Source organism: Stegostoma tigrinum, chromosome 7, assembly GCF_030684315.1.
Source record: "Stegostoma tigrinum isolate sSteTig4 chromosome 7, sSteTig4.hap1, whole genome shotgun sequence".
Classification (NCBI taxonomy): Eukaryota; Metazoa; Chordata; class Chondrichthyes; order Orectolobiformes; family Stegostomatidae; genus Stegostoma; species Stegostoma tigrinum.
In genome coordinates this window covers 75718295-75737622 of record NC_081360.1, presented here as the reverse complement: position 1 = coordinate 75737622, position 19328 = coordinate 75718295, and the positions used below count along the sequence as shown (strand labels likewise).

The 19328-nt window shown below is 39.2% G+C and overlaps 1 protein-coding gene across 2 annotated transcripts in view; it reads left to right on the top strand.

Moving 5' to 3' along the window:
• Positions 1 to 232: 232 nt before the first annotated feature.
• Positions 233 to 19328, top strand: part of nxph2a (neurexophilin 2a) — a 133128-nt gene continuing 114032 nt past the window's right edge. The window contains exons 1-2 of one of the 2 annotated variants that reach the window (XM_048533784.2): positions 233 to 1542; positions 1672 to 1820. In XM_048533784.2, the coding sequence (XP_048389741.1) occupies positions 1761 to 1820 (60 nt within the window). In that variant the 5' untranslated portion in view covers positions 233 to 1542; positions 1672 to 1760. The remainder of the gene's footprint in view (positions 1543 to 1671; positions 1821 to 19328) is intronic. The other variant, XM_048533786.2, reaches the window with a different exon arrangement.

Genomic DNA, 19328 nt, shown 5'->3' with positions numbered 1-19328 from the left:
TGGAATTAAGTTCTCTATTCTACAGTTCCCTGTTGAATATGTTCTATTTATTACGGCATAAAACCTATATAAAAAAGAGACTGCAGAATCAACAGAAAACAGCCACTAATAAAAAAAATGCTGAAATTGAACAGAGCATGAAGTCAGTGTAATGTATATCGCAGGCTGGCCGCTAGATTGCGCTGATGGAGTGCTTTTATTTTAAAGTCACTCACTGCCCTGACTCGATTCAGATTGACCATTCCAAATTCCCGCATGTACACCTTCAATCTCAGCTCTTTTGAAGTGTGGGATGGGGCAGGGATTGTTTTAAAGTCAACTGGCAAGTCATGCAATTAATGATAGCGAGCACTTTTCTTTGACGATGTAACCGTTTGCTTCGCCTCCCTTTTGACGGGGCGAACTGTGAGGGCTGCTGAAGTTTGCGATGGTTCATGCGACTTGTTGCAACCAGGTCCAATTCCCTCGAGATGGACGACCACTCGGCCGGATAAGTTGCGTCTATCTTTGAACGTTTTACGGTCAATCGACTTTAAAAGTTGAGAAATTCAAAGATTTGGCGTCCCAGAATTTGCAAACTGGAAGTGTTAGGCGAATAGTCTCGTCTCTTAAGTGAAAAATGTATTTCATTGTACGCTATTACCACCGCCGCGGGCCGGAGCTGCAGTGAAGAGCTTCTTCATTCTAGGTCAAAAGTTAAACCTGATGAAGTGGACAGTGCCAGAGGAAAGGTTTGGATCTGGCTTACACACCGCATCTCATTAAAAAATATCACGAGTGTGTAATCAATCTGAGGCGGGGAATATTGTGTGAAGTTAGTCTGACCTGTTTTGGAATTATAGAACTATGGGTGAGCCACATGGGGAAATGGTGCATATTTGAGCGATTGTAATCGTCCCATCCCCTCTACATTTCGCTTTTACGGTGCTCTGCTTCGTGTGGAGCCGGTGCTTTAGCAGAAGAGGCTATGCTGCAGCGGCGTCCAGTTTAAAGCCATTTCCTGATGATCGGTAACATTCATCACATCATTCATACCTTTCAGAGAGGAGTGGCAGAGACTCGCCAGGCCGGGTTTAACTGCAGGGGTCATCAATCATGAGTCTTTCCGTGGTGTCAGTGGCAATGAGGAGCTGGACTGGAATCCCAGTGGAGTGAGAGGCAGTTCCATTGCTCTCTCTCTGTGTGTATGTATCTCTCTCTGCTTTCAGAGCCAACCACGTGGCGTGTGTCAGAGCCACTAGAGCAAAACCGGGAATCAGCAACATCCCCAGGCTACAAGCAGTCGGACGGTCACATTCACCAGCAAAACCTGAGTGCAGGGCGAGGGAAGACCAAAAACAAACAAAATAATAACATAAACAACTAGAAAACTCTCTACAAGCACCGACAAAATAGAAGAGTGCGGGGCACCGAAAATGTATTAACGAACTAGCTCCATTCGTGGCGAGAGTGGTGAGGATAGCGAGAGAGGAAAAATAAACTGATATTTTCACATCTTCAGTCAGATTCAAAGCGGGAGCATTTGTCAAGTTGGAAGTGACGGTAAGACACGCGATTCCCGTTGATTGAATTCTTGCTGCTTTTGACGAAGGCTTGAACTTCACCAGACAGCAAGTCATTCGGTGTTTCGTTTTGTTTTAAAACCCCTTTCTCCTTCCTTTGTGTGTGCAGGACCCGCTCCCTTTGCCCCTGTCCATCCCTGACACTGGATATATGCGAGAGCCGAGTGAGAGGCAGCACTTCAGAGACAGCAAGCCAGGATGAGGTATCCCGTTCATCATCCGTTCCTTCTCGTTCTGCTTCAGTGTTTCCTTCACACGGTAAGTGCTATTTACACGATGCTTTTATTGAGAACTTTCTGGGTCTTTTTTTAAAAAATATGTCAGTGTAGGACATTATTCGGCACCAACCAAGGGGCAGGCAGACCAGTGATCGATACTTGAAGTGCTGTTATTGGCGTTGGTGTGGATTCAGTTCCGTTAACGGCAAAGTGACTACAGCCCCCGGTGCTGGCCTGGGTGTAAACGTGGTCTCTCTTATCCCCCTGTTCATATCAGGGGCTGGTTAATTCTTCACGGAGAATTAGCTGCGGCTCCGGGATGTCACTGGACTGCGGTTCATAACTTGGCGTGAAATAGCGAAAAGGGGTTCGGATATTCTACATGGCAATGATTAGCGACTGCGAGGGTTCACTGCAAGTTATTTTCAAATTGGAGGGGCGTACGCCTTGGAATACTGTCTTAGGAAATGTTTGGCCATGGACTTCCCGGTTTGGCAGCAATAAAATAATCATCTGGGAACATAGGCCAGCTCCCTCCAACTGTTTAAATCGAACCTCCAGAGACTCGAATCTTTCAATCGGCGAAATGTGTTTTACTTTGTTCAAAACATGGTCGCTGCTAATTCAGTAATGCAACTTGCACAGATTATGCACTCTACTTAAGCACTAGTTTCTGATGTTACAGCAAGGAGTTGATTGATTAGGTTTTGAGCAAGCTTATGTCAGAATCTAATCCGTTTTTGGATTGTGTCAGTGTTGTAATGTTTTCTCCTCTGGTGCTTTATCACGGCCATGAATTACAGAGCTGCAGCCGAGAGATAAGGGATTCAGTGCTCCGTGCCGTGCTCTTCCATTCAATAAGCCAAGCCTTTTGTTCCAATCTTCTTCACACCAAAGTTGCAAATCAAATTGCTTAAAAATGCGGAGACTTTTTGCAGATACGGACGCATTGCAGACCGAGGCAAGCCAGCGTTTCAAATATTGCCTTTTGGATAATTTCCTTACGAGAAATAAATTACTTGCGGATTTAAACCACGTCCAATCTTAGAATACAAGCATCCGTCACTTTAATTCCAAGGCCAGACATTTTAAAACTAGAGATACACCGCTCCCATTGTCTGGCTGTGAAACGATGGTTTAGTCCCAGAAAAGGCCGAAGTTCCCGTGGAACTCATGAGCTCCAAGGTACCAGACCTCTTCCCACGCAGGCGTTTCCCAAAGACTTGAATTCCCAAAGTGTGCAACATAACTTGCAGCTTTACAATTTGAAGTTTCAATTTTCTGGGAGTCGTTTGTCATTTCTATTTATTTATTGCGCATGGATTCACTAGTTAAAGTACCGAAATTTTCCGAATACAATTGCTTGCTTTCAACTTAACGAGATGCACGCCCATGGTATATTCTCAGGACCTCGCAGAGAAAAGCGTGCACTGATGAATACATTACTGCCCACAACTCATGATGCTACATTATTCTGGCTATTTTAAGCCTAATTAAATATAACATTTCAAATGTAAAACCTACATTGCAAGAGATCAAAATGCAACCGATACATTGCCTGCCGCAGACTAAACCAACAGGGGTTTGGTGCTGGAAAGGTTTTTTTTCCGCGAACAGCCCGATATTTGTCTGCCTAAAACGTTGTCTGTTCCTTTTAAACTAGTAAAGAAGTAGGCGAGGGTAAGAAATTATGAAATTTCATCAGGGGCATACTTCATTGAACACGTTGACAATAATCTGACTGGAACTGATGGATGAATTATACTTTAGCGCTACACTTTTCATGTTTCGAACGTAACGAAAAAAAGACAATTTTAGAATTGTTGTACACCATCAAGGGGCTCGTTTTCATTTCACTTCATCAGTGCAAATGCTAATTAGGCAGTGCCATCCATCTACAGTGACTGGCGGGCAGATTTGTTATGTTGCAGAAATAATTTCTTTCCCGGAACATTTAAATGAATCTAAACTGCGTGTTGGCCGAGTATCATGGTGCCCATTCATCAAACAGTACAGTTAGGTGAGAAACTGGTTAACCTATTGTCGCGATGGTCTCCATATTTCCTAAATGCAAGGAACATGTTGCTCATTCACACTTCAGAAAATTTTCCGAAGCCTGTAGCCCATTTTGGAGTATGATTGTATTGAAGATGATAACCTCATCATCACTGATACCATACTGAAGTGGGTGATTGATATGAGCAAATTTTGTTGAGTTGGTGAACTACTCAATCATGAGAAACACAAAGCCGAAGCCTGGCTCTACCCGTGCACATAGGTCTCTGAATGATCAGAAACCTCCAGATCCTATTTAACTTATCGTAATTCCTTATTCTGCCCTCCATTCTGTCATTTAGCCAGGTATGGGACTATTTTGGCATCTTAGTATCATCCCAGGTCAGTTTGGTCAACAAAGCAGGACATGTGCACAAGACCTTTCTGATCATATGATTTTTCTATCTCACAATTCATTTCCCAAGCTGGTATGAACAATATCTTCCATTTCCTCCAGCTTGTACTCAAAATCTGATATGTCTGTTGTTAGCAGTTTATAATGCGTGATATAAGTCTATGGATTTATTTAGTGTTGGAGGAAATCTTTAAAACTTCAAAGTTGACATGCAAGAATGTCCATTTGCAAGATTAATATTTGAGAAACAGAACCAATCAATCCAGACGTGTCGTGAATGTACTACTTTGTGATCACAGATAGAGCTTGATATGTGTGAGTACCAGAATATTACATCAACTCAATGACTATAATTTATCACTTTAGTTTGGGAAACTTGGTTGGCATGGACAAATTGAACTGAAAGGTCTGTTTCTGTGCTGTATGATTCTATGACTCGATAATAAAATAAATAGCTTAACATATTTTGATATAATGATTAATTTCAAAAATACGTTTGCATCCACAACATTTAATAATCAGTCTAAGGGATCAGTTACTGAAACTTAGAGTCATTCGTGAGAAATTAATGAAATGCAATACAAAAATGTTTACTTGTAATTTATTTACATCTTGGAAAATTCAGAACCACAAAAAGGTGTACTGATTAAAATATGAATGTGCTGATTTGTTCAGTAGAAAAATCTAAATGTGTGATCAACAGTCCTGAACAAATAATGTAACAAGGCACTCATTCACATGGAAAATTGTGGAATGTTGCATTGATCTCAATGTACTTCAGTGGCAAATTTGTAGTAGTTTGCCTCTGGTCTTGAATCATGGAAAATGTGTTTTAGGGATTATTTCTGAAATATATGTATTATAATACTTCTATAATAATTCCAGCAACAATGAACTGAGAAGATGTCTTGATTTTCATAGATTGTAACACCCTGGGGACTATTTTCAGATGAAAAAAAGCCAACAGTGAAAATGGACCCTGGTGCACCAAAATCTAGATAATTGGATGTCTTTGAAGTAGTTCATTTATGGATGTGTGGCATTTTACATTTTCTTATCGGAATTTGCATGCAATTTGCATTACTAGTTATTTGTTATCTGTTGACTTCACAGCAGCGGCTCTGATGTAGAACAATGAGGCACTAAAATTGAACGAAAGAGCATTTTGTAATAGTGCCCAATCAAAATCTTTCTTTAAGACTAGCTTTCAGCTAAGTCTATAATCATTTCGTTCAAGAGCAATGATCATTTGTGTGCAGTCTTATATTGAAATTGCCCCTTGCCTTTTTGCATCTAACAGCATTTTGTAAATCGTTAAATGTGTTGACTATGGAAGATGAATAAAATAAAGCCTGGCTTAGATCCTTTCAAATTACAGGAATTACAAAATATTTTGGAATTGGGCTATTCAAAATAATATTAATATTAATTACTAAATAATGGCAAAAATGGTAGCTACCATTTAAAGGATGGTTTAAAAAAATTCCAGTCCATTTTCATCTGATGCAGTGAAAGATGTTGCAGAATCTTCGTTTGACAAAAATATCCCGTAGTTATTTACAATTGTTCAAAAAGCATGCCACTTGAATAAAACTTATAGAAAAATTTTCAGGACATCTTTATGGTCACTACTATTTTACATTATCAATAATCTAATAATTAGTAAGAAAAGGAATAATCAGAAATCAAGAGTTTCAGTATAACATCATGGCACAAATGATCTTTTTATTTCATAATTGTGAAATCAAAGTGATTACAGATGTGACTGTGCTTGCTTGCTTACCCCGTTGATTTGTTTCTTGGTAAATAATATTGTTCAATATGTACTGTGGCTGTTCTAATGATAAATGATATAAACAGCAATGTTGTCATTGAATAAATTATAGATTTTTTTCCTGATTGCAGGATTTTCAATTACATCCTACTATATAAAATGCTTTAATAAATCGCATAATTGTTGTTGAAATACATGTTTAGCATATAGAACTGATGTATCCTCCTGTTTGTAAAATTATCTCTCGGCACCCAATACTAATATTACTATACTGCACCCTGTGCCTCAGCTAACCCATCAAATGCTTAAAACATTCAGAGTTTTTCAGTGTCTGTTCATTTCACTCAAGACATAAAACCTGGCGTATTCTATGTTTAACTATTTTTGTTGAATTTTATGTTTACTCAGGGTACTGTTTGTTTTAATATCCCTGGATCACAGCCTCAAAGGCCTTCTGTGCTGTACTAATCAATGATGTTATTTTCTACAACATTTCTTGCCAAACATTAGTTATTTATTGTCGGCCTAGTATGCCTCTCTTTAAATACTTATTTCATTTGTAGACTTTAAAAGTTAAATAATTAGAATTTATTTTAAACCAGAGTGACATTCTGTTAGGAACAACATTTTAATTTCTATCTTTGGAATAAGACTAAATTATCTAAAAGCCCAATAACAAAATAAAGTTAATCTAATGGAGCTTGTTTGCAATTTATTTTGTTCTTTTCTTAGGATTATTTTTAGGCATTTACTGAGATTACAGAGGCTGAGCTTTCAATTGAAGTTTCCAGATATAGAAGAATAGCATTACAATAGTTTGTTTACATTCCTTTGTTTTCCACCTACATTCTACCACTTGAAAAAAAGAATTATGTCTTTGCATTATATTGCCTTAAAATTACACTCACTAATGAGCTGAGCAGGAATGTTACAAAAAATCTTTTTGATAGAATTGGAGAATCCAAGTTGGTGTAGCTTGATTTTGAATCATTAACCAGCAACAGACTATGATTGACTCGTAAAATGCCAAAACAAATCAGGACATATGATTGATTCTCACAACAGTACCAATAAAATGGCATTTCATTCTTGTTTACATAAGTATTTAATCCTTCATTAAATTTCACAGTTTTATCTCTGTGCTTAAACAATCAACCATTCTTTTATGCAAGCCAGTAGGATTGTTCTCCTCTGAATTCCCCTTGTCTATGATTACACAGAAGTAATTTTTTCTCTGGTTGAAACCTAACCATATCTGATTATAAGTACCTTTGATGGGTGAAGGTGAGGCCATCATTGGGGTGCTCTCACATTAGAGAGACAGCTGAAGGCAAGCTTAACCAGAAGGTTACCACAATTCAGGTATGGAGGCCAGATTGAGAAAGCAGGACCTTCTTGGTAATCTCAGCCGGTGCAGGAGTTGAACATGTGCTGCTGGCATCATTCTGCATTGCAAAACCTAGCCATCCAACCAAGTGAGCTCAGTACACTTCACCAAGATGTCACTTTTATTTCCACATTTAAATGACTGAGCAAATAACATTTTCTTTATTAATGTCCACCAGCTCATAATGCGATGTTATTAGTTATTAAAATACTCCCAAAAATCATCCTTGTATCACTTAGTAAAGTTATCAATGCCATAATAAGTATTTTTCTTGGCTTTTGTGCTGCTTCAGAGCAGTATACACACAGATTTATTTCTTTTTGACTCTCCGTATTTTTGCATTAGAACTGTCTCTTTTCCCTATAACCTCCTTCTCAAATCCTGGTGCTTCATGCTAGTTTCATGGTTGCCAGCAACCTCCCATAGCAAGTTACAGTTGTTTGTCTGTAGACTTGAGTGTTATTAAATGTCAAACCCATTCATAGCATTGATATCCACTTCCAATCGACCACTTTCCAATTCAAATTAGATATTGGATAATGATCGGGTATTGGAACATTGGCTAAGTTTTCTTTCTTTTCCTTTCCTAATATTGAGCACAAAGGTTAACCATAGTGCTTCTGTACATACTGAAGCTGAGACCACTTTTATCAGCAAATACTAGGCATTATAGGTGAAGGTGAGTCGGGAGAAGTTCAAAAGTAATGTGTGAGGCAAGTTGTTTTTTACACAGAAAGCGGTAGATACCTGGAACTGGCTTTTGCCATGACTCTGATCCTATTCTCCTTTGATTAATCCTATGGTGTGCAATTAAATAAATGTTTTATTTAAGAATGTGCTGACACCAATTACTTAGATTAAAAAAATCCACGAAAACAAGTTATAAACTGAAACACTTGCATAATTCAGCAACATCAAAATCAATGCGACTTTATAATTTTATTAACAGTCTCATCAATTAGAAACTACTGATTCCTTGAAGGTGTAAATTGTATTAAATAACAGTGCAGCACATGAAAAGTGAGAATCACTCACTAAATTTTATCAACTTTCCATATCCCCATGTGGGCCCCTCAGTAGCTGGCTACAATAAGACATCTGAACTGATGAGTTGTGGAAACGGACACAAAGAGCAGCACATCTCCACAGGTCAAAGCTTACTTATCAATTCTCACTTATTTGCAGTAATTCTCAATAAATTTGTCTTAAACCTACTGTTTATTTTGATGTAACCGTATAAAATAAACACTGATATATACGTTTAAAGAGGTTTATGATCAGCTTCCTTCATTAGATCATCAGTATAACTCGTAACAGTTTCTGATCTTGGCTGTGATTGCAACAGGACGTAAAGTGCAAACAGCTGTCTAATCACTTTATGTGATCCACTGTCATAGAGAATGCAAGCAAAGTGATGAAAGCTAAAATTCAGTTTGCATTTTAATGTTTATTAAGGAATCTCCTTGAAGGATCATTAATTTGAATCAATAATTCAGAACTACAACAAGACTCTTGACAAAAGTAGAACTGAAACTTGGCTCATAGTTAATTTTCACAGCAACTAGAGTTACTTCTTCATTAAGTTGTCATTCATCGTTAATCACAAATTAAAACACTGACAGAATAAAATTGGGCCAAATTTTTTTCTGGAGCAGGGCATTCCACAGCGTGATTGGTCATTTAGACTTTAAAACCTGCACCCAGATAGACATCCAACCTGAACCATTACCCCTTTGGCCACTATCAAGATACCAAGGGCTACCGTTGAACTGGATGCCATCTGAACACAATGGCTACAACAGCAGGTCAATGCTAAGAATCCTGCAGCAAAAACTCATTTGAATCCAAAAAGTTAATCTGCCGTCTACAGTCACAGGTTAGAGGTATGATGGAAGACAAGCATTTGCCTGGGTGACTGCATCTCCGACAACATTCGTGAAGCTCAAAACCATCCAGGATGAAGTAGTCCACTTGCTACGCTCCAAGGCTCTTTAGATATCACTTTCAAAACCCACGACTATAATCATCCACAAGGATAAGGGCAGCAGATATGTGAAAACATCATCACCTGCAAGTTTCACTCCAAGTCAACGTCCAGACTAAATCTATTAGATCAAAGTCCACAGGTACCAGTGCCTAAATAGTGCATACTGTCACTAATGTATTCATCGTTCACTAAGTTCAAAGGAATCATCCTAACTTGATAAAACATTGTTGTTCCTTCAGTGTCACTGGGTCAACCTCTTGGCACTCCATCTCCAACAGCATTATGGACCTACCTACACTGAATGGACAGCAGCAGTTTAAGAAGGCGACATATCACCACCTTCTCAAGAACAACCAGGGTTAGGCAATAAATGTTCAACAAGCAATGCCCAAATTTCATGAATTAAAAAAGAAATCTCTTGGGTGCATGACATTTTTGAAAATGAGCTAGTAATGGTGTGGTAAGCGTAAAAGTCCATCTGAGAATTTTGTTCCAGAAATAAACTGAACGCAGACTGATGAATGAATTAAAGGTGGGTGATTGAATATGAAGTCTGGTATAAAAAGAGACAGAGAACAAGGGAAAGTAAAATGGATTAGGAATGAGAGGTAGAAAGAGAAAATAACAAAGCTAATTAGGAGTTTGAAATTTGATATTTTTAAGAGCCCCCACCCCCATCCCCCAAATACCATTCCATTTCACTATCTGGAGAAGTGAGACTCCATGCTCTTATTAGTTCACTTTCTGACCAAGAGAGGTTGATTGACTGTCATTGATAATTGTTGTATTATTCAGAGTTACATACACTTTAATTATTAGACTGAGCTCTCTTTGACAATTTAAATAAGCAATTAATTTGGAAGGGCTATATGATAAAAAGCACAAGAAGGTTAAGGACGAGGTGTATTTTGTGAAACTGCAAGTTAACATTACCCACAATTTACTTCTTAATCCTCTGAATTTACCAAACGATGAATATATTAATAACAGTATGCATCATTCAGATACTAGTACTTACCAGCAGAATCTGATGCAATAGATTTAGTTCAGTGCTGGATATCTGCTAACACCTGAATCCAAATCTGGTTCTCTAATATATACCCAGTGCAAATTGTCACTAGTTGCTGCTTCACAAATCTCTCACCCTTAATCTCCTTGTTATTTTCATGAAATTGTGTTTCACGGAATCACAGAATTGTTACACCACACAAGAAGACCATTTGGTCCATAGCAGCTGCACCAGACCTCCAAATTGAGTATTTCATGAAATGTCCTCTTGCCTTCCCCTGATACCTACGCACTGTCTTTGTTCAAATAGCAATCCTTCTGTTGAACATAGCAATTGAATCTGCAGCCACTGCACTCACAAGCAGAGTATTCCAGACCTCAACAATTCACTGCTTTTTCCATATTATTTTTGATTCTTCTGCCAATCATTTTAAAGCAGCAGCCTCTTGTTTTGAATCCTTTCATATTTGGGAACAGCTTCTCCCTATCTACGCCGTCTCAGCCTTTCATGATTTTGAATATACCAGATCCTGTCTCACCCATCCCAAACTGAAGTTCCTAATCCCTGGAACTATTCTTGTAAAACTCTCTCCAGTGTCTTTACAGCCTTCCTAAAGTGTAGCACACAAAACCGGAAGCAATGCTTTTGTTGCAACCATTTAGAGTTCTGTCTTTTATATTGTGTTCCCACGTTCGTCCTACCCAAATGAATCACCTCACATTCCTCCACATTTAACTTCATCTGCCATGTGCCTGCTCATTCCACCACTTCTCAATGTCCCTTGAAGTTCTCCACAATCATCCTGAAACTTTGCAATGCGTTGAAGTTTTATATCATTCATAAAATTTTGTAGTTGCACACTGTGTATCAAGGCATAAGTGATAAAAGTAAATCAGGAAAAGTGAAAGCCCAACATAAACTCAACAACTGCACTGCACACCGTCTTCCAGAAAAGAAGCATCCATTAATCATGAGAGATAGTATGAACTGCCGATGCTGCAGTCGGAGATAACACAATGTGGAGCTGAAGGAACACAAGAGGCCAGGCAGCATCAGAGGAGCAAGAAAGGTGACATTTCAGATCAAGGCAGGTCTTCAGAAATGTGGAGGTGAAAGGGAGCTCTGAAATAAATAGGGAGAGTAGGGGTGGGGCTGGGGAAGGTAGGTGGGATGGTGATAGGTAAGTGCAGGTAGGCAGTGGTGGGGATTGGCCAGTGAGGTAGGAGGACCGGCTAGGTGGGAGAAAAGATGGGCAGGTTGTGTCAGGTCAAGGGGCAGGGATGAGAGGGAGAGTTGGTCATAGGATGAGACCAGGGGTGAGGAGATTTGGAAGCTGGTAAAGTCCACATTGAGACCATTGGGTTGTAGGCTCCCAAGGCAGAATGTGAGGTGCTGCTCCTCCAGTTTCCGGGTTGCATTGTCGTGACACTGGAGGAGGCCTAGGATGGACATATCACTCAGGGAGTGGAAAGGGGGAGTTGAAATATTTCACGACAGGGAGGTATTTTCGTTTGTCACAAACAGAGTGCAGGTGCTCCACAAAACGATCTCCGAACCTTTGATTGGTGTCACCAATGTACAGGAAGCTACATCGTGGGCAGCGGATACATTAAACCACGTTAATGGATGTGCAAGTGAACCTCTGTCTGATTTGAAAAGTTTGTTTGGTGCCTTGGATGGAGGTGAGAGGGGAGGTGTAGGGCCAGGTGCGGCATTTCCTTCAGTTGTAGGGAAAGATGCCAGGGGTCGGGGGGTTAGTGGGCAGCCTGGAGTGGATGTGGGTGTTGTGGAGGGAGTGGTCCCTATGAAAGACACATAAGGATAGGGAGGGAAATATATCCTTTGTTGTGGGGCAGGATTGTAGGTGGCGGAAATGGCAGAGAAGGATATGTTGTATACAGAGATTAGTGGGGTGATATGTGAGAACAAGGGGGTCTCTGTCTTTGTTTTTGTTGCAGAGACAGGATGTGAGGACAGAGGTATGGGAAATGCAAGAGATGCAGTCCGGAGCATTTTTGACCACCAAAGTGGGGGAGTTATGGCCCTTGAAATAAGAGAACAGCTGGGGTGTTCAGGAGTGGAATGCCCCCTCTTGGGAGCAGACCCGGTGGACGCAGAGGAATTGGGAGTAGGGATTTGCATTCTTGCTGCAAGGTCAGTGAGAGGAGATCTAGTCAACGTAGATGTGAGTGTCAGTGAGCTTGAAATAGATGCCAGCTTCAAGGCAGTTATCAGAGATGGAGACGGAGAGGTCCAGGAAGAAGAGAGAGGTATCAGAGATGGTCCAGGTGAACATGAGGTTAGGATGAATGGTGTTAATAAAGTGGATGAACTGATCAAGCTCCTTGTGGGAGCACGAGGTAGCACCAACTAAGTCATTGATGTAGCAGAGGAAGAGGTGGGAGATAGGGCTAGTGTAGCTGCGGCAGAGGGACTGTTCCATATATCCTATGAAGAGTCAAGCATAGCTTGGCAGAGAGCTCCCATGGTGCTACTGTTAGTCTGTAGGAAGTGGGAGAGAGTTGAAGGAGAAGTTGTTAAGGGTAAGGGCGAGTTCGGTGAAGCAGATGAGGGTATCGCTGGAGGGGGACTGGTTGGGCCTGCAGGAGAGGAAGAAGAAGAGGGCTTTTAGACCATCCACATGGGGAATGCAAGTGTTCAGGGATTTGATGTCCATAGTGAAGATGAGGTGTTGGAGGCCAGGGAATTGGAACTCTTGGAGGAGGTAGGGGTGGGGTGGGAAGTGTTGGGTGGTGTCCAGGAGGATAGGGTACGTTGGGGTGGGAGAAGGGTTCTGTAGAGGGTGGATTAGATTCGAGGTTAAAAGCCATCCGCTTCTTCCTGTCCCGCAGGCCTAACCAGTCCCCCTCACTGATACCCACATCCACTTCACTACACTCGTCCTTCCCCTTAACAACTTCTCCTTCAGATTTGCTTTCTTGAACTACTGCAGTTTACCTGATATAGGTACACTCACAATGCTATTACAGAAGATTTCCAGCATTTTGATCCAATGAAAGGAAAAGAACAATGATATATTTCCAAATGAGGATGTTAAGTGACTTGGAGATGAACTCAAAAATGGTGATATTCCCATGTATAGGCTGTCTTTCTTCTCAAAGGTAAGCATCATGAGTTTGGAAGGTGCTGTTGAAGGAGCCTTAGTGAGTTTTAGCAATGCATCTTGTAAATGACGCATATTATTGCTGTGCCATGTCAGTGATGGAGCAAGAAAACTTTTGTGGATGGGGTGCCAATTAATTCAGTTGCTTAGCCCTGGGTGGTGTCAAGCTTTTTGAGTGTTATTGGGGGCTGCACTGATCCGGTCAAATGAGGAGCATTCTATCACACTCTTGATGTGTTTATTGTAACTAGTGGACAGGTTTTGAAGAGTTAGGAAGTGAATTGCTTGCTGCAGGATAGCTAGCCTATGTCCTTTTGTTGTGTGGCTTGTAACAAATGCCTTTTGGACGTCTGTGTACATCAATCAACAGAATCAGCCTCAAATAACTGCAACAACTTAGTTAAACATGATTTTTCCTTAAAAGAAAATCCATGTTTGCTCTCTTTAATTAACTTCCTTGTGTCTAGTATGCATTAAGTTTATTACAAATTATTGTTTTTGGATATTTTCCCACCACTGAAATTAAGATGATTGGTCTGGAATTTCTGGGCTTGTCTTTGCAGTTGTTTGGCACTTTTGTTTCCCATTAAAATGATCACAGTCTAGTAATTAATAATGTAGACAGCTTTTAATGATGCAGCAGCTATCAACAACTGTGATTCAATCTCTCTTTTCCAGAGTGAGAACAGAGTTTGAAGTCTCATTCCTTCAGGTTGTGAATTATTGTTTGTTTCCAAAAGTTGCAGTGCACTGTAATAGAGATTTCTTTTCATACTTTTCATTTATCTGAAGTAGAAATTCCCATTTGTTGCTGCAAGCTATTTCAAGAAGTCATAGAGCATGTATACCTCCCTTTTTTTTGGAAACAGTAGATTGTAGCTGACAACTAGTATATGGGAATCCTGAATGCAATATTTTCTGTACTTCTTTTGCCTGTCCTACTAGTTTCTTCCATTTACAACTTTCCACTTCAGCTGTATAGTGAGAGGCACTGACATAACATGAGCACATTGGTTAATGGTACGTTGCTTGCTTTCTGAATTTGAGGGATAAACCCACATATTTTTATTCATCCTTGATAATCTTGCTGTGCTCTACCTACCAGCAATTTTGGAACTCTCACTGATACTTTTAATTCTTTTTTTCACAGACTTAAGGTCTGATTGAATGGATCGTGTTAAAAAATGAATTCATCGTGAGAATAGAAGTCTTCCGTTATATCGTGGCAGCACATTGCATATATGCCGACATTATGTTATGTGCTGAATATAACACTACATTTACTCATAGCTAAATTGTAGAATTCCTCCTTTAAGTTCCACTTGTACACTTTTCGGTCTTGACTCTAAGATGATTTCTGTGAATGCTCCAATTTTTCCGATGAGGTCTGTGAGAGTCATCTAGCATTTGATTTTGCTCTGTGTATGCCTGCTATATATTTTCTCATTATTATTCTAGGAGAACACAGTGCTTGTGAATGTAGCCTGGAAACCTTTCAAAAATAAGCTGTGCTGAAATCCTATGCTTATGATTAGAGATAAACAAGAAACTGCTTGAGTAATAGTCAGACGAGGACTAAATGTCAGAACAGTACTTTCATTATTCTTGCAATACTTCATGTCTTATATTCAGAGTTGGATTTCATTGTTTATTTTAACTTATACTTCTCATCATAGAATAATGAACAGCTATTATAAGACAGTATTTTCATTTATATCAAAAAAATCCACAAATATTTCTCCTGCCATTCTTTAGACATTTTGTTGTAATCATTGGTCCGACTTAGCTCGACAGTCAAAACATTGCAGTAAATGAAATTTATGCCCATCAACTCGGAGGCAACTGCCCACACATCACTCATCTCTCTTGATTTTTCCTCTTCCCTGTAAGATGATTCAAATGGGCATCAGACCCATTCCAAACCACTAAGCAAATGCCTCAATAAAACATCAAAAGAAGATATGAGTGAATAAAATAATTATGAATATAACTAACCCAATGCAATTAGACACTAGTGAAAAGTTTGTTATAAGTTCTGCTGACACAGAAACAAATTCAAGAATTAATTATCTCAAACAGACCTTTGAATTGCCACACCGTCACTTTTTAGTATACTGCGGTTGAAGGTGATGTGACACAGTGAAACTGAAGGTGAGAGATGGCAAAAAAAAACACTTCTTTCTACGTTGTCGTCATGATTGTGTCTCCAGAGACAATACCAATTAGTTAGTTTTGGAGACCTGATTTGGCGGCATTATTTGCTGATTCCACTCTCAACCACTCCAATGCGAACATGAAGGGCAGACAGATGATTGAGAATAAACTGTAAGCACGCTGTCAGTTGGTAGAACTTAACAATGTAACAAAAATTCATAAATTGACAAAATTCGGCTTAGGGCAAAATATAAAATTCTATTATTTTAGGTTATAATGCAATATTATGTGTTTAATTTTATGCAATAGTTTGATTCTATTCTGATATAAGAAGGATGTTTGTTAAACTTGAAAGGGTTCAGAAAAGATTTACAAGGATGTTGTCAGCATTGGAGGGTTTGAGCTATAGGGAGAGGCTAATTAGGCTGGGCTATTTTCTCTGGAGTTTTGGAAGCTGAGGAGTGACCTGATAGAATATTATAAAATCATGAGGGACATGGATAGGATGAATCGTCAAGAGGCCTTTTCCCCTGAATAGGAGAGTCCAAAACGTGAGGGCATAAGTTTAAGGTTAGAGAGGAAATATTGGAAAGGGACCAAAGAGGCAACTTTTTTTTATGCTGAGGATGGTGCAAGCATGGAATGAACTATCAGAGGAAATGCTGGAGGCTGGTACAATTACATTACTTAAAAAAGCATTTGGATGGGTATATGAATAGGAAGAGTTTGGAGGGATATGGGCCATGTGCTAGCAAATGGGACTAGATTAATTTAGGATATCTGGGTAGTGAGGCTGGTTTGAACCAAAGAGTCTGTTCCTGGCTGTACATCTGTATGACACTATGATTATGACTTGTGCCAGCTTTGACACAAGACATGGATTGACAATGCTGTCAGTAATCTGTGTGTCAATGTCATAGAGTCATATGTCACAGAAACAGACTCTTTGGTCCAACTTGTCCATGCCGACGAAGTTTCTTAAACAAAACTAGTCCCACTTGCTTGCATTTGGCCCCTATCCCTCTAAACCTTTCCTATTCATGAACCTGTCCAAATATCTTTTGAATGTTTTCATTGTATCTGCACCTACAACTTCACCTGGCAGTTCATTCCACACACAAACCACCCTCTGTACGTAAAAGTTGCCCCTCAGGTCCATTTTAAATCTTGACATTGAAAGATTTAACAATAATGTCATCATATATTTGCAAATACAGGTATACATACAAAGAATCTTTCAGTAATCAACCACAGATTCTCTCTCAATAATTGTGATTTATATAAATGACACTGACATTGAGGTTATGAGGTTCCTAAACAGATAGCAGCTCGGCTGAATGTCAAAGCTGGTGTAAGACATTGATCAATACTGAGTAAAATCAGTTTTGTAAACTGAAATACTTTTGTATTCAAATTTTGAATCCAAAAATACATTGCTAGCAAATTGTCTATGTCATTGCCAATGGACAGTCAAGGGATTCATAGTTTAAGCTTGTAACATGCACTATATTATGTCATGCACATATTGTAGTTGTAATTTTTCGTGCCTGAATGAGGGGAATTGCATTCCTAATTAATTTTATTGGGATGCAAGCAGTAGTTTTAAGATTCAAGTCATGTTATTGCGTTATCTTGGTCAATGTAAAGCATTTTTGTTATGTTTCCTCAACTTCATATCTAATTTCTTGTTCAGCGGTTATTTGAAATTCCAATACACACAAGAAGATGGCACATTATGGTTGTGGGAAGGGAATATTATTGTGTAGTTTAGTAAAAGTGATGCAGAGGTAATGAAAGCAGTGGATGGGTGAGATGCAGATGGTGGTGGGTGGGTACGGAGACAGTTGGCTGATGGAATTGGAAAAGGCCATTCTTTGTGCTTTTGAGTCTGCTATCGGTATATTGCAAATATTAGAGTGGTAGGAAAATTACTGTTGTTACTTTATAGTATTAAATAATCAGTACAATACAGTTATTCGAAAATTGTTCCTTTCACCGTTTAATTCAATTCTGCCTTCACGTGATACCCAAATATATTGTCTGGCAGACTTCATTGATAATAATTTGAAGCATGTTCTGAAGAAGAGTCATTGGAATTGGAACACAAATTCTGTTTTCCATTCATGGATGCTGCCAGACTTGCCAGTTTCTCCAGCAAGTTCTATTTTTGTTTGTTTCTTGATCTGAAGCAAGAGTTATGGTTGATTTTAGATCTTGGCTCTTATCTAATTAGTTTGCTGTCAGTGAACTCAAACATGAGGAGTCCAAATTTACTTCAACAACACACCAATTTAAATAACTAAGAGCCACTGTTGTAAATCTCAAACACCAAAGAAGCTCAATGCTATCCAAGACAAAGCAACTCACTTGATTGACAGCTGACATTCATTCCATCCACCAAAAGGCACAGTGACAACCATGTGTACTGTGTACCAGTTGCCTGCAACAACTCACTTCGGTTCCTTAAACAGCACCTTCCGAACCCTCAACCATTATCACCAAGGAGGGACAAGGGTAGCTGACATATGGTAACTTCACCATCTACAAGTTCTACCCCAAGCCACTCACTGCCCTGATTTGGAACTATGTCACCTTTATTCTATTATGAGTTACAATTCTGGATCTCCCTCAATAACAGGGGTATTGGTCGACCTGCACCACAAGGACTAGAGTAGTTCAAGAATGCAGATCCACCACCACCTTCTGTAGGTAATTAGGAATGGGCAGTAAATGCCAACCTAACCAATAATGTCCATGTCAGATGAATGAATAAAAAAAATCTTTGTGCCCAAATGAACAAGTCCCTGTGGAGATGATAATAATTGTACACCATTATGTTGTAAAGTACAAAGTGCATGATCTGTTCATCCTTCATAACCCAATTTAGATGTGGTGTAAATTGGTTTACCATGAGGCCCTGTAGCAAAAATCTCAAATGCAATTTTGCATTTAAAAAATTAGGCTGTGCAATCAGATTTTTAAATGCAGTCATAATGCCTCTTAACATTCACACTGTCTAATACAGGATTCTTTGTACAAGCCTACATTGAACTACTGATATTTACCATTTCATTAAATATTATTAACAAGGATCAAACAGATCAGGCATCTTGAGGCAGACTATTCATTCCCTTTCTTAGTTGCTAGAACGAGGATTTCACTATTCCTTTATTAATACCAGGCACAATTTCGTCCAGATGTTATTTCCTTAAGAAACGTAAAACAAAGCTTGATTGGCAGACATTGCAATTAAGTAAATAGCACCCTGTTCATCACTAATTAGAGCATTTTTTCTAATATAACCTAAAGTGCTTTGTTAGAGCAGAAAGACATTTACAGGTTATACCATTAATGAAGCCACTCTCAACACAGCAAGTTTGCATATATTTCCCCTCATTAAATTTCATTGTATTAAATTCTTATTAACCTTAACACTTCCAACTTCCACGAAGATTTAGAATCTTGGTGTTGCATCTAATCTTTTCCTTCCCCAGCTCCATTTCCTTCCCTCAATTCATCTTCTCCCTGTCCTCATATTCCTGTCTCTCTCTGCCCTACTTTTTTCACTATCACATCTCCCTTCACATCCTGGCTCTTCAAACTCTTTTTCCATCTTTGTCTTTTCATCCTCTGCCCCCAACTTATGTTTCTTATTTACTCTTCCTCTTTTCTCTGTCCCATCTTCCTGTACTTCTTCCCTGTG